Source organism: Mizuhopecten yessoensis, unplaced genomic scaffold, assembly GCF_002113885.1.
Source record: "Mizuhopecten yessoensis strain PY_sf001 unplaced genomic scaffold, ASM211388v2 scaffold11129, whole genome shotgun sequence".
NCBI lineage: Eukaryota > Metazoa > Mollusca > Bivalvia > Pectinida > Pectinidae > Mizuhopecten > Mizuhopecten yessoensis.
In genome coordinates this window covers 913,601-929,855 of record NW_018408894.1, presented here as the reverse complement: position 1 = coordinate 929,855, position 16,255 = coordinate 913,601, and the positions used below count along the sequence as shown (strand labels likewise).

Genomic DNA, 16,255 nt, shown 5'->3' with positions numbered 1-16,255 from the left:
TACTTTGAATATTACATGTTAATAACTTGATTGGAATTATAACCTTGAGTTGACAGTTTGATACTTTGAAAATTTTGAGCCAGCCCTACCCCCAAGGGCTGTAGGGTGGGGCTCAAGGGAGTCAGTGTGCTAAAATTTCTTCATATTCCTTGTTTAGAATCAGAGGTGCTAGTTTCAAATCCTTTTTAGTCTGAAATCTGTATGCTTGATATTGAATAAGGTGGTTTTATTGTTTTTTGTCATTTTGAATAATATTTCTGTTCATGTTAAAAACGAAATCAACTCTCTGTATAAATATATCAGGTGACCGTTAAGGCCCATGGGCCTCTTGTTTAACTTTTTGTAAGACTGACTTGTGTATAACCTATTCATTCCTTTTGCTAGGATCAGGAGCATCAATGCCTTTATGGGACTTTGTAGGAAGCACTCTTGTCACTAATAACCACGTACGTTTGACTCCTGATCACCAGAGTCGACAGGGAGCAATATGGAACACTCAGGTATTTTCCTTTTTCCAATTACTAGCTATATAGTCCGGTTCCTATCACACACATGTGTAAGGAGGTAGTGAAAAGACAAAGAATTCACTGGTTGTCTGACTTTCTAGCCTCTCTATACTAGTTTAGCTGCAGCTTCCAATGCAAGTGAACTTTGACATTGTATGATGCACATCCTTGCAAATTGACACTAGCATTATCCACCACCCTTATGGTTACCCCCCAGTGGCTTTTTACCCCCCATTTTTAATGCTGATTTTAGGTACTTTCCCCAAGTGAAGTTTTCCCAAATCTGACCCAATATTTTCCCAATTGCTTGTAATAAAATTAAAGTATGCCTTCTTATAAACTGTTGTACAACGTTGTTAAATTTTTTGACAAATAAACGTTTATCTTGGGGCATTGAATTCAAGCTTTAAGTTTTGTTTACACATGAGGTTGTTTGAGCGCTATCAAACAAAATTTCCCTAATATCATACATCCGTGCCATGTCGTATAATTCCCAATTCATTGTGTTCACACAGTAAAATTCCCAATACAAAAGGCACCAATTCTTTAGAAAAAGAAGAAAAAAAATCACTGCCCCCCCCCCCTTCTCCCCCCAATTTTTCCTAATGTTTGCCCTCAAAGTCTACTACATGTCTACAATCCAGGTTCATTGACTTATAATTCTCTGTCATGGGTTTTGCACTGCCTTAACGGTCAGTGGCACCAATCTTTAATTTGAAGCAGGTAGTGAAAAAAATATACTGTAAAGAGCGCTGGGGATTGAACCCACAACCCCAGATTTTTAGTCGGATATGCTATAATGCTAAAGGGGAATACCCTTTAGCCACAGCTAGCTATATATATTAAGGTGACTTTGACACTAAGTACAATCCTTCACGTGTGTATCTCCTCGTTGATCATACATGTATCTGTATGCAAACTAGAGTCTGTGTCATATCATCTTTGTTGACAGATATTTGATGTCTTCATCCCAGAAAAGTTTTCATTTTGTACAGACCTTGGTTATGTTCAGTAACCTAGTAACTATGTCACACAAGGAAATGGGAAAGAAGGATATAAGAAATTACAACGTTTTGCTTCAGTGAACCTGGTTGGCTTATATTTATTGATGTGTCTAAAATTCAGATTATTTTCTCTATTGTTAAAAACAGGATTGTAGTGTACATGTATGTAAGTAATGATGTTGTTCAGTGCATGTTAACAAATAATATCACATACAAATGTGCTATTTATATATCTAGAGTCTGCGCCCATATCAGAGATGAAGATTTTCTTTTCCAAATTTGGGATCTTAAGCATCTAGAATTTGCCCGACAAGCAAATAAAAATATTATAATTTATTTATAGAAAGTACTAGGGATGTAACTCTTACAGTCCATACATTGTCTTTCAACCTCTTGTCTGAAAAAGTCTACTGTAAAACTTGTGTATAATGATACTAATAACATGTTAAGGCTATTTTAAAATAATGTACTATATTGCTATAAAGCTTACGTTTTTAGCCCACCATCATCTGATGGTGGGCTATTCAAATCACCCTGCGTCCGTGGTCTATCCGTCGTCCGTCCTTAAACAATTCTTTTTATCAGTATTTCTCAAGAAGTACCAGAAGGATCTTTCTCAAATTTTATATGTAGGTTTCCCTTGGTCCTTAGCTGTGCAGGGCAACTTTTGAGACTGATTGGATAAACAGCATGGCCGACAGGTAGCCATCTTGGATTTTGATAGAGAAAGTTTGTTATTGCTATTTCTCAAGAAGTACCAGAGGGATCTTTCTCAAATTGTATTCGTAGGTTCCCCTTGGTCCTTAGCTGTGCAGGGCAACTTTTGAGACTGATCAGATAAATAACATGACCGACAGGCAGCCATCTTGGATTTTAATATTGAAAGTTTGTTATCGCTTTTTCTCAAGAAGCACCTGAGGAATATTTCTTAAATTTTATATGTAGGTTCCCCTTGGTCCTTAGCTGTGCAGGGCATTTTTTGAGACTGATCGGATAAACAACATGGCCGACAGGCAGCCATCTTGGATTTTGATAGTGAAAGTTTGTTATCACTATTTCTCGGGAAGTACGGGAGGGATCTCTCTCAAATTTTTAATGTAGGTTCCCCTTGATCCCTCTTTGTGCATGTTATATTTTGAGACTGATCATAAAAACCAAAATGGATTAAAAGAAGAACTAAACAGATCTTTCTCATATTGCAATGATCGATTCTATTTCTTTCACATTAAGTACTGTACTAGTAAATATGTGAAATGACAAACTCACTTAGAAGGTTGGCTTTCATACACATCAGTATTAAGTTTAGATCAAAAGTTTCCTCAAGGTGCATTTATTGTTAATATGACTCGATCAAAAAGATTAGAGGAAAGAAGAGAAAAGAACGAACTGACAAAGAACTAATGAAGATGGTACAAAGGTGGGCGCCAAGATCCCTGTGGGATCTCTTGTTCTTGTACTGAGATTGAATTTCCTTTTTTTTCTGTTTTATTATTTATACTAGCCATGCCACACAAAAAATTGGGAGCTCCATGTTCAGTTTGCTGTGCACGGTTCAGGGACTACCTTATTTGGAGATGGAATAGCGATTTGGTATGCTAGGGAGAAAAACAAGTTGGGTATGTATTCTACTCTAAATAAAGCAGTCTTTCTTTTGATCGTATTATGTTTGTTTTAGCTCACCTAACCTTGTCTGCTAACCAAATTTGACTGGAAGCATCCCTTCGTGGTGGGGATCCAAAATTGTAAAAATGGAGGGTCTGATCACCCCACCTATTGAGACTAAGTTGCTGGGTCATTACTTTTAAACGGTTAATATCCCCAACCGACAACCACATTTACAATTGCTAAGCACAAGTGACCGACCCATTAATGATATTAGAATTGATCCTTGGGTCTGGCCACACCCCTTTTGACACTGTTGCGATCCCCACCTTTTAGTTATATGTACAGTTGCTGGGGCAGGGCATAAAGAGGCGAGTACAGTCATGGTATAAGAATTGACTCTGGGGTCTGGGCACACCCTTAGGGACTTACCGTAGTCCCCTCTGGGTCTCTTGTTTATCTTCTCATTGATACTTTTTTTGGATGATATATATGTTAAATAATGATTGAATAAGCCTGCAATAGATCTACCCTACTTTTATTTTGTAGGTAATGTTTTTGGAAACACTGATTTTTTCTCTGGATTGGCAATTTTCATGGACACATACAGTAACCACAATGGTCCCCACAATGTAAGTATTTCCTTGTTACATTATGTGATAGAATGTAAGTATTAAAAAATATATTATTTATGTTAAAACTTGATCACATTTTAGGATTTAATTTGTTTTTACTGGCCCCTCTTGTATTGAGTAAATGTGCAAAAGAAATGCTCATGTAGCCTTTTATTTATTTGTGAAAATAAGCACATCAGTTCTCGCAAATCAAAAGTAAACATTGATAGCTATGAAAGTACACAACCTGAGGCTTTTTGGCTTTGCTTTAGAACAGGACTGATCTTATACTGATGTAATCAAATGTTTCCCGAGCACAAACATTTTGCAAAACTTCACACTTCAAAAAATAATGTTAAGAAATTCAATTTGTTCCGTTATAGCATGAACACCCATACATATCGGCAATGGTAAACAATGGTTCACTGACCTATGATCACGACCGTGATGGGACACATACACAGCTGGCCGGATGTGAAGCAAAGTTCAGGAATAAAGACTACGGCACTTATGTGGCCATCCGTTACCATAACGAAGTCCTTAAGGTCAGTTTCCATAGTAACAACATCCTCAAAGTACTATACCTGGTAGTTACTCACAAAGTACTATACCTGGTAGTTACTCACAAAGTACTATACCTGGTAGTTACTCACAAAGTACTATACCTGGTAGTTACTCACAAAGTACTATACCTGGTAGTTACTCACAAAGTACTATACCTGGTAGTTACTCACAAAGTACTATACCTGGTAGTTACTCACAAAGTACTATACCTGGTAGTTACTCACAAAGTACTATACCTGGTAGTTACTCACAAAGTACTATACCTGGTAGTTACTCACAAAGTACTATACCTGGTAGTTACTCACAAAGTACTATACCTGGTAGTTACTCACAAAGTACTATACCTGGTAGTTACTCACAAAGTACTATACCTGGTAGTTACTCACAAAGTACTATACCTGGTAGTTACTCACAAAGTACTATACCTGGTAGTTACTCACAAAGTACTATACCTGGTAGTTACTCACAAAGTACTATACCTGGTAGTTACTCACAAAGTACTATACCTGGTAGTTACTCACAAAGTACTATACCTGGTAGTTACTCACAAAGTACTATACCTGGTAGTTACTCACAAAGTACTATACCTGGTAGTTACTCACAAAGTACTATACCTGGTAGTTACTCACAAAGTACTATACCTGGTAGTTACTCACAAAGTACTATACCTGGTAGTTACTCACAAAGTACTATACCTGGTAGTTACTCACAAAGTACTATACCTGGTAGTTACTCACAAAGTACTATACCTGGTAGTTACTCACAAAGTACTATACCTGGTAGTTACTCACAAAGTACTATACCTGGTAGTTACTCACAAAGTACTATACCTGGTAGTTACTCACAAAGTACTATACCTGGTAGTTACTCACAAAGTACTATACCTGGTAGTTACTCACAAAGTACTATACCTGGTAGTTACTCACAAAGTACTATACCTGGTAGTTACTCACAAAGTACTATACCTGGTAGTTACAAAGTACTAGGCACAGGATGATACATACAGGAATGGCATTAGGTGTTTTCTTTTACCAATTGTTGAATGTGCATGTCTTGTTATCATCCAATTAATTTGTATAATTATATGTTTAAACTTTGTATTATTTTATTAGATACACATAAATGTACATAAATATGCTGAAAAAAAATAACATGATGGAAAAAGAATCCTGAAACAGATTGTAAAACTAGTGTAATGCTGGCATAATTATTGATAATCCATCTAACCATAGGGTGACCATTTTGTTCATTTTCATTGCAATTTAGAGTTAAATAGTTTTCCACTTTGGATTTCAATGCATTAATAAAAGAATATTATGAATAATTTTTCGAAAGTATATTCAAAGCAAATGTTGAACTTAATGGTTAAATCAAAGTGTTTTTGTTACCAAAATTTAACAACAGCCTGTTCCTTTAATTTTATTAACTGGGAAAATATAGCATTATTTGTATTGAAATTGGAAATATATTCTTAATATTTTGGTCATTTTGGGAAAATAAAGTACTTTTTAGCTGGTGGAAATAGCCACTATTCGGCTGTAAAACTAAGCAAAAAAGAAATCACTGAATCATATAGACATTTAAACTGCATCGATAAATGATATTGAATTTAAGTAGACATTTTGATCATAAATAATTAGCTGGGGGATTGTAACGGAAGTAGAAATATACTAGCTATAGGAAATAAATAATGTCTTTCATTTCTAATTCCCTGCAGGTTTCTATTGACATTGATAATAAAAATGGCTGGAAGGAATGTTTTGAAGTTCGTGGCATCAAATTACCACTTGGCTATTACTTTGGGGCTTCGGCTACTACAGGACAGTTAGCAGGTAAACATTGTATACATGCTACTATTACTTAATAACCAATTCCAAGTTTGCTAAAACATCACTACTTCATGATTGGGTCATATCTTCAAATGTTGTCACTTTATATCATGACCATATCAAAATAGAACTGAGTTGTTAGTTTGACACATGTATGAAAATAAAGCCCTTTTTGTCTCGCCGCCACGAAGTAGTGGAACCAAGACTAAGGTGTTGCTTTTCCAGCGACGGCAGCGACATCAACGTTAAGTTTTTGCGTTTAACTTAGTTTCACTGACAGTATAAGTGCTAGACTAACCAAACGGTTGTTATTAAGAGTGAGAGATGTCCACTCATACATCTATCACAGTTGTTATTAAGAGTGAGAGCTATCCATTTATAGATCTGTCACCGTTGTTATTGAGAGTGAGAGCTATCCACCAATAGATCTGTCACAGTTGTTATTGAGAGTGAGAGCTGTCCACTTATAGATCTGTCACAGTTGTTATTGAGAGTGAGAGCTGTTCACTCGTACATCTATCACAGTTGTTATTAAGAGTGAGAGATGTCCACTCATACATCTATCACAGTTGTTATTAAGAGTGAGAGCTATCCATTTATAGATCTGTCACAGTTAATATTGAGAGTGAGAGCTGTCCACTTATAGATCTGTCACAGTTGTTATTTAGAGTGAGAGCTGTCCACTCGTACATCTATCACAGTTATTATTAAGAGTGAGAGCTATCCACTAATATATATGTAACAGTTGTTATTAATAGTGAGAGCTAGCCACTTATAGATCTATCACAGTTGTTATTTAGAGTGAGAGCTATCCACTCATACATCTATCACAGTTGTTATTAAGAGTGAGAGATGTCCACTCATACATCTATCACAGTTGTTATTGAAAGTGAGAGCTATCCACTTATAGATCTGTCACAGTTGTTATTAAGAGTGAGAGCTATCCACTCATAGATCTGTCACTGTTGTTATTGAGAGTGAGAGCTATCCACTCATAGATCTATCACAGTTGTTATTAAGAGTGAGAGCTATCCACCAAGAGATCTGTCACAGTTGTTATTGAGAGTGAGAGCTATCCACTCATACATCTATCACAGTTGTTATTAAGAGCGAGAGCTATCCACCAAGAGATCTGTCACAGTTGTTATTAAGAGTGAGAGCTATCCACTCATAGATCTGTAACAGTTGTTATTAAGAGGGAGAGCTGTCCACTCATCGATCTGCAACAGTTGTTATTAAGAGCGAGGGCTATCCACCAAGAGATCTGTCACCGTTGTTAATAGGAGTGAGAGCTAGCCACTCATGCATCTATCACTGTTGTTATTAAGAGTGAGGGCTATCCACCAAGAGATCTGTCACCGTTGTTAATAGGAGTGAGAGCTAGCCACTCATGCATCTATCACTGTTGTTATTAAGAGTGAGAGCTATCCCCCAAGAGATCTGTCACAGTTGCTATTGAGAGTGAGAGCTTTCCACTCATAGATCTATCACAGTTGGTATTAAGAGTGAGAGCTGTCCACTCATAGATCTGTCACTGTTGTTCATAGGTGTGAGAGCTAGCCACTCATACATCTATCACAGTTGTTATTAAGAGTGAGAGCTGTCCTCTCATAGATCTGTCACTGTTGTTAATAAGTATGAGAGCTAGCCACTTATAGATCTGTCATAGTTGTTAATAAGTGTCAGAGCTATCCACTCATGGATCTGTCACAGTTGTTATTAAGAATGAGAGCTGTCCACTCATAGATCTGTAACAGCTGTTATTAAGAGTGAGAGCTATCCAATCATACATCTATCACAGTTGTTATTAAGAGTGACACCTGTCCACCCCTAGATCGGTATCAGTTGTTATTAAGAGTGAGAGCTGTACACTCATAGATCTGTCACTGTTGCTCATAGGTGTGAGAGCTAGCCGCTCATACATCTATCACAGTTGTTATTAGGAGTGAGAGCTGTCCACTCATAGATCGGTAACAGTTGTTATTAAGAGTGGGAGCTATCCACTCATACATCTATCACCGTTGTTATTAAGAGTGAGAGCTGTCCACTCATAGATCTGTCACTGTTGTTAATAAGTGTGAGAGCTAGCCACTTATAGATCTGTCATAGTTGTTAATAAGTGTCAGAGCTATCCACTCATGGATCTGTCACAGTTGTTATTAAGAATGAGAGCTTTCCACTAATTTATCTGTCACAGTTGTTATTAAGAGTGAGAGCTATCCACTTATAGATCTGTTATTAAGAGTAAGAGCTATCCACTCGTTGATCACCTCCACTGTCATGAAATATGCATTTACCTCCTTTTCTCTACCAGTAACTTTGAGGCAGATATTTATAGTAGTGGGACACAATATCAGTCAATGAGAATTAGTGATGATGGTAAATTTCTAACAATTGTCCGTTTCAAAATGCTTAAAAACCTGACATGTCCTTATACATGTTGTGCTGTGGTATTATTGGTTTTATCATCAAAGACAAATGATCACAGAGATAATTTGGTAATGTGAGAAATCTTTGGATGACATAAATGTCAGTTTTAAGGAAGATACTGATAATTAACGTGACTGTCCCATCGTCTTGTTTAGACTGATTTCTTCATTAGTCTATGTTACACATTCAACAACACCATTGTCTTGAAAGAATCAAATAGATTAAACAATGTTTTATTTTGTACTACAGATAACCATGATATCATTTCTATGAAGCTGTATGAACTTGATTCACCAGAAGAAGTAAGTATTACAACAACAGAATGATATAATAATTGTTGCCAATATTTTGTGTAAGAGGGATCAGCAGAAAGCTGAAAATTTCTTGCTTCTGATGGTACTTGGTTTAGGAAAATTGGAAAGGAAATCCTTATGAAAATGATGATAACAAAAATGTTATTGATAATTAATATTTTGTCGGTTAATGAAAGGGTTGAAAATAATTCTGATTATTTAACTGCAATAATATATTTTAATCCACAGCAGCAGGAATATTGGGGATTGCCATCAGCGGAAGTGTATGATGCACCACGAGGTAGGTTGTTTTGTATAATAATTTGTTAATTGCTTTGAGACGGCCTACGAACCTCGGTTGTGATAAAGCGGTATATACATCTGTATGAACCTCAAATTATTATCAAAAAGACTTAGTACCACGAGGTAGGTTGTTTGTATAATAGACTTAGCACCACGAGTTAGGTTGTTTGTATAATAGACTTAGCACCACGAGGTAGGTTGTTTGTATAATAGACTTAGCACCACGAGTTAGGTTGTTTGTATAATAGACTTAGCAACACAAGGAAGGTTGTATGTATTGTAGACTTAGTACCACGAGTTAGGTTGTATGTATTATAGAGTTAGGCTGTTTGTATTATTGACTTAGTACCACAAGGAAGGTTGTATGTATTATAGACTTAGTACCACGAGTTAGGCTGTTTGTATTATTGACTTAGTACCACAAGGAAGGTTGTTTGTATTATAGACTTAGCACCACAAGTTAGGCTGTTTGTATTATAGATTTAGCACCACAAGTTAGGTTGTTTGTATTATTGACTTAGCACCACAAGTTAGGTTGTTTGTATTATTGACTTAGCACCACGATTAGGTTGTTTGTATTATTGACCTAGCACCACAAGTTAAGCTGTTTATATTATAGACTTAGCACCACGAGGAAGGCTGTTTGTATTGTAGACTTAGTACCACGAAGAAGGCTGTTGTATTATAGACTTAGCACCACAAGTTAGGCTGTTTGTATTATTGACTTAGCACCACGAGTTAGGTTGTTTGTATTATTGACTTAGCACCACGAGTTAGGTTGTTTGTATTTTTGACTTAGCACCACGAGTTAGGTTGTTTGTTTTATTGACTTAGCACCACGAGTTAGGCTGTTTGTAGTATAGACTTAGTACCACAAGGAAGGTTGTTTGTATTATTGACTTAGCACCACAAGTAAGGTTGTTTGTATTATTGACTTAGCACCACGAGTTAGGTTGTTTGTATTATTGACCTAGCACCACAAGTTAAGCTGTTTATATTATAGACTTAGCACCACGAGGAAGGCTGTTTGTATTATAGACTTAGCACCACGAGTTAGGCTGTTTGTATTATAGACTTAGCACCACAATTTAGGTTGTTTGTATTATAGACTTAGCACCACGAGTTTGGATGTTTGTATTATAGACTTAGCAACACAAGTTAGGCTGTTTGTATTATAGACTAAGCACCACGATTTAGGTTGTTTGTATAATAGACTTAGCACTACGAGTTTGGATGTTTGTATTATAGACTTAGCAACACAAGTTAGGCTGTTTGTATTACCATTTACTTAGCAACACAAGTTAGGCTGTTTGTATTATAGACTTAGTACCACGAGGAAGGCTGTTTGTGTTATAGACTTAGCACCACAAGTTAGGCTGTTTGTATTATAGACTTAGCACCACGATTTAGGTTGTTTGTATTATAGACTTAGCACCACGAGTTCGGTTGTTTGTATTATAGACTTAGCAACACAAGTTAGGCTGTTTGTATTATTGACTTAGCACCACAAGTAAGGTTGTTTGTATTATAGAAATAGCACCACAAGTTAGGCTGTTTGTATTATAGACTTAGCACCACGAGTTCTGTTGTTTGTATTATAGACTTAGCACCACGAGTTCTGTTGTTTGTATTATAGACTTAGCACCCCAAGTTAGGCTGTTTGTAGTATAGACTGAGCAACACAAGTAAGGTTGTTTGTGTTATAGACTTAGCACCACAAGCTAGGCTGTTTGTATTATAGACTTAGCACCACAAGATAGGCTGTTTGTATTATAGACTTAGCACCCCAAGTTAGGCTGTTTGTAGTATAGACTGAGCAACACAAGTAAGGTTGTTTGTGGTATAGACTTAGCACCACAAGTTAGGCTGGTCGAATAATAGACCTAGCACCAATAGGTAGGTTGTTTGTATAATAGACCTAGCACCGATAGGTAGGTTGTTTGTATAATAGACCTAGCACCAATAGGTAGGTTGTTTGTATAATAGACCTGGCACCAATAGGTAGGTTGTTTGTATAATAGACCTATCACCAATAGGTAGGTTGTTTGTATAATAGACCTGGCACCAATAGGTAGGTTGTTTGTATTTAAAAGACTTTCTTTGTCTTACTCCAGTTTACCTTTTATGCTACTGTGTCAGTGTGTAATGAACTTATTTAAACTACTTGAAGCTTGTTTCCCATGAAAAGGAACTTAAATATGTTAATATTTAACAAACGATTTTCTTTGTACATACATAATGTAAATTATTTTCCCAGAGATCTTGCGTTTAATTACAGAGGCCTACTTATGACTTCTGGATATGCCAAAATATTTTTTCTATTTTTTTTTGTACTAGATTTAACCTTTACCATGCGTACAGAATGGCATAGCAATATCAAATTCTGTGCACCCAATAATGTTACTTAGCAATAAGAAAAAGAAAATTATTCATTTTAATACAAAAATTAAGGAAAAGATAATTCAGTCCAGAAATTTTTAGTAAAAAAATGGAGGTCTATAATTGAACCATGACATTTTCAGATTTCATATATCTCACTGTTTTTTTCCAGCCCGTGTGGAGGATGTGCGGTCAAGCATGAGTGGTTGGAAGATTTTCCTCTTCATTATTTTAACCATCATAGGCCTGGGTGTTTGTGGTGTGGTTGGATACCTTATATTTAATAAAAATAATGATTATTCACGGAAACGCTTCTATTGACAGCTGTCCTGCTGTTTGATCTCAAAAATCCATTACCTTTTTTTTTTTTACAAATGCAACACACCACAGTCTTCTTAAAGGAAAGTTTGGATATAGAATGTACATGCACAAAATGTGGTGTCACTTTCATTCAATCAGGCAATACATATTTTTACAAGAAGGCGTTAAGGAATTGAAACAGTTAAATGTTTCATGGTTTGGAATTATATTGAACTGATATATTTTTTGTCTAGAATGATATGGAAGTTTTAAGCTGAAAATCGATGAATTTAGAACATCAATTGAGCAGTTTTGAAATATTAGACAAAACTTTTTCATTTCAAAATAATTTATAAACTAAATAATTACTGGAGCTATTTTATATGCAAACATAATACATTTAGGTGTCAGAATAAGTCTGTGAGTGTTAGATAAGACTGTCACACCACAGTCAGTAAACTGAAGCTATTAATCGGATATCAGCTACGTAAACTTTCTGTACACTAAAAAGTATGGATTATCTTCAGATCAGATCGGACCTTAACTGCATTTTTGAATTCAACCAATTTTGAAAGATTTTTTTTATGTATTAATGTTGTAGAATATATTTTTTACAAATTATATTTATCCACTAGCATTAAGCCATTGTTCTCATACCTTTGAAATGATATTTTTTTTCCAAATATCTTCAAAATTGTGTCAATTTTCAATTTTCTTTTGGCACTGTTGTTTACCAATCAAGATTTAGCAGTATTGTGTATCATGGAAAAGTTGTTTCCTTTCTGAATATTTTAGTGATAGATAAATATTCTTACAAAAGAGAAATATTTCATTATAATGGTTTCTTATAAGACTAAATACAGCTGCATACATAAATAATGTACCATATGTTGACACCCCTGAGAGTCAAAACAACTTGTGTGTCAGAAGTAATTTTGTTCATCAGAGATTCTTTATGAAATTTGCCAAATATTAATGATATGATATCTTGTGTATGACTGTTGAAAGTATGCAATCCTGTAAGTATACAGTGAGAGGATCAATAGGTACGATTGGGAGTAGAAAACTAGTATCATGAGCATGGACAGAAAGTTTTGGAACACATCAAGAAACAAAATTCAAAATAGTCAAAAGCAAAACATAGAGAATAATACATGCCTTTTTCCATATCACACCCAATATCAACCCGATATTGGTCGAGGGTTGATACTGGGTGTAATATGGAAAAAGGCGTGTTTTATTCTGTTTATTACATATTTACCAATAAAAACTACTAACTTCTGATTTATTTTTATTTTTGAAATATTGAAAAACGAGTTTTTTTCCAAAAGGGGTGTGATATGGGTTTTGCGGGCTGATACGGGTTTTGGGGTGTGATACGGCGGGGGCTGATACGGGTTTTGGAGTGTGATACGGCGAGGGCTGATATGGGTTAGAGCAATTGTGTCGTATCGCATATACAAAAAACCCGTATTTATCAGTAAGTATGTAATAAAAACCTGTAATTGTTTTACACGAAATTATACAAATTGTGTTAATCATATTTCTGAGGTTTTAGTTTTCAATGAAGAGTTAGAATACTACATTACTCCCAAATTTGCTTAGATTTGATCCTCTGGACCTCAGATTGTTATACTGTCACTCTAACGTACTGATCGAGCTACCTGGGCAACAGAAGTGTGTGAGTGCAGTGGGACAGGGGTCCTTAAGGAACCTTTGGAAATGGGTGACTAAGACGGCACCATTAATACGTAGGAAAACAGAATATTCATTATAATAGTACCATATTTCAACATATACAGACATTGTTAGAAAACAATTACAGTTCTAAAATATGTTTTTCGCTCATTGTCAACCAAATTCTGTGTCAGTGTTGTAACGTGAGTTTCCTGTTACAGCATTCAGACCTCACACACAGTGCTGGACCAACTGGTGCATTCAATGTGCTAATTCCTGATAAGTCAGATTCCATTGTTATCCGTGATTAATTGTCATTTATGTTAATACTTGTGAAGTGAGAAAGGGGTAAACACTGGTTTTTATTAATATATTTGATATGCAACCCTGGTTGTTTTAAAATTTGATGTATTCTGGGGAATTATTGTAGTAAACGGCGGAAAGTTCTAGAAACAAACTGTCAGTGTTCTCTGTGTATGTCTTTACTGTCGTTTAAGGATAAGATACAGATATATATATAATTAATGATGGTATCTAGGTATGTAAGGATAAGATACAGATATATATATAATAAATGATTAAACAATTTAATGGTATCTAGGTATGTAAGGATAAGATACAGATATATATATAATTAATGATTAAACAATTTAATGGTTTCTAGGTATGTAAGGATAAGATACAGATATATATATAATTAATGATTAAACAATTTAATGGTATCTAGGTATGGTTTATGATCAGTTTTAGACAATACGACACCTATGTGTTCATCTGACGTCTCTAATTTCCTGAGAGCATTGCGTATATAGAGAATAATACATGCCTTTTTCCATATCACACCCAGTATCAACCCGAGATTGCAATATCAGCCCAAGGGCCGATGGCCCGAGGGCTGATATTGGTCGAGGGTTGATACTGGGTGTGATATGGAAAAAGGCGTGTTTTATTCTGTTTATTACATACTTACTAATAAAAACTACTGTCTTATGATTTATTTTTATTTTTGAAATATTGAAAAACGATTTTTTTCAAAAGGGGTGTGATATGGGTTTTGCGGGCTGATATGGGTTTTGGGGTGTGATACGGCGGGGGCTGATACGGATTTTGGGGTGTGATACGGCGAGGGCTGATATGGGTTAGAGCAATAGTGTCGTATCGCATATACAAAAAACCCGTATTTATTAGTAAGTATGTAATAAATGGCTATATTTCAGGAGGGCTTTGTAATCTGAGATGTCAGATGTACATGTGTAGTATTGTGTTGATTTCATATTGTGCTTTAGGATTCACCAGATATGTAATGAAATATTGTATACCACAAAGCTTTAGATAGACTCAGTTTTATGCTGTGTATAATCCAATGCATGCTGAATATTCATTTTATGTCCCAGAGTACTCCTATTCATTGTTTTTTTCATGAATTGGTGCAGTGACCTGATTTAGATGTGTAATGTAGTAATGATAACAACGATTCACGCATTCCCTTATATCCTTATTAGTACATGTATCATGATAGAATGCAACGAAAATCTATTGGAAAACCCATATGTGCATGTTTGATGAAATAGATCTTTGACCTACAGTCATTAGTAGCAGCATGTGTTTTTTTCTACATGTAATCACATTCCTAATGGGCCATTTTGTAATTAACTTAATATTCATCATTCATCTCATCATCATCCAATGTTCATAAGAACGCCTCGATTGGGGATGTTGTTATTAGTCAGAGCATCATGTCTTTATTTGTGATTATTAATAGGAATTATGATGTTACAACATCACTCTTTTATTGATGGCCATATCTGACGATGGCGTTATATCCAATGTTGTGAGTTAAGAATTTCTGTGCTGATCTGAAAGACAAAATGTGTGGTGCTGGGTACAGTGAACGGAATTTCTTATGCGTCCTGTGTAAAATCTTCTTATATATACAACCTTTTTGAAAATGTAAGATGGATTTCTATAAATGATTGATGCATACCTGTGCAAGATACTTTATGCCTTTTTTCTTGTCATGTCACTTGTTCTTTTTGTTTTTTTCCAGTTATGTGTGTGTTCATATTTATACTAGAATAATCGTTCTTGCAATAATTGAATTACTGTGTATGGAAATTCTTTTGAATGGATTCAGTATAAAATAATTTGGAGTAATGTTTCAACACTTTTCTTGTTCATATATTTTCCTTTAACAAAATACTGGATATGCTATTCTTTCATAACGTCACAACTGGAAGATACACTGACGTCACAAATGGTAGATACACTGACGTCATAAATGTTAGATACACTGATGTCATAAATGGTAGATACACTGATGTCATAAATGGTAGATACACTGACGTCACAAATGGTAGATACACTGACGTCAAAAATGGTAGATACACTGACGTCAAAAATGGTAGATACACTGATGTCACAAATGGTAGATACACTGACGTCAAAAATGTTGGATACACTGACGTCATAAATAGTAGATACACTGACGTCAAAAATGGTAGATACACTGATGTCATAAATGGTAGATACACTGACGTCAAAAATGTTGGATACACTGACGTCATAAATAGTAGATACACTGACGTCAAAAATGGTAGATACACTGACGTCAAAAATGTTAGATACACTGATGTCACAAATGGTAGATACACTGATGTCACAAATGGTAGATAAACTGACGTCATAAATGGTAGATACACTGACGTCACAAATGGTAGATACACCGACGTCATAAATGGTAGATACACTGACGTC

The 16,255-nt window shown here is 35.4% G+C and overlaps 1 protein-coding gene across 1 annotated transcript in view; it reads left to right on the top strand.

Annotated features, from left to right (window-relative positions):
* The window catches only part of LOC110466315 (vesicular integral-membrane protein VIP36-like), a 15,129-nt gene extending 2,120 nt beyond the window's left edge, over positions 1-13,009 (top strand). The window contains exons 2-9 of the mRNA XM_021522733.1: positions 385-500; positions 3,012-3,126; positions 3,662-3,744; positions 4,110-4,271; positions 6,008-6,122; positions 8,799-8,851; positions 9,092-9,143; positions 11,697-13,009. Coding sequence (XP_021378408.1) covers positions 385-500; positions 3,012-3,126; positions 3,662-3,744; positions 4,110-4,271; positions 6,008-6,122; positions 8,799-8,851; positions 9,092-9,143; positions 11,697-11,845 — 845 coding nt within the window. The 3' untranslated portion in view covers positions 11,846-13,009. The remainder of the gene's footprint in view (positions 1-384; positions 501-3,011; positions 3,127-3,661; positions 3,745-4,109; positions 4,272-6,007; positions 6,123-8,798; positions 8,852-9,091; positions 9,144-11,696) is intronic.
* Positions 13,010-16,255: the final 3,246 nt, after the last annotated feature.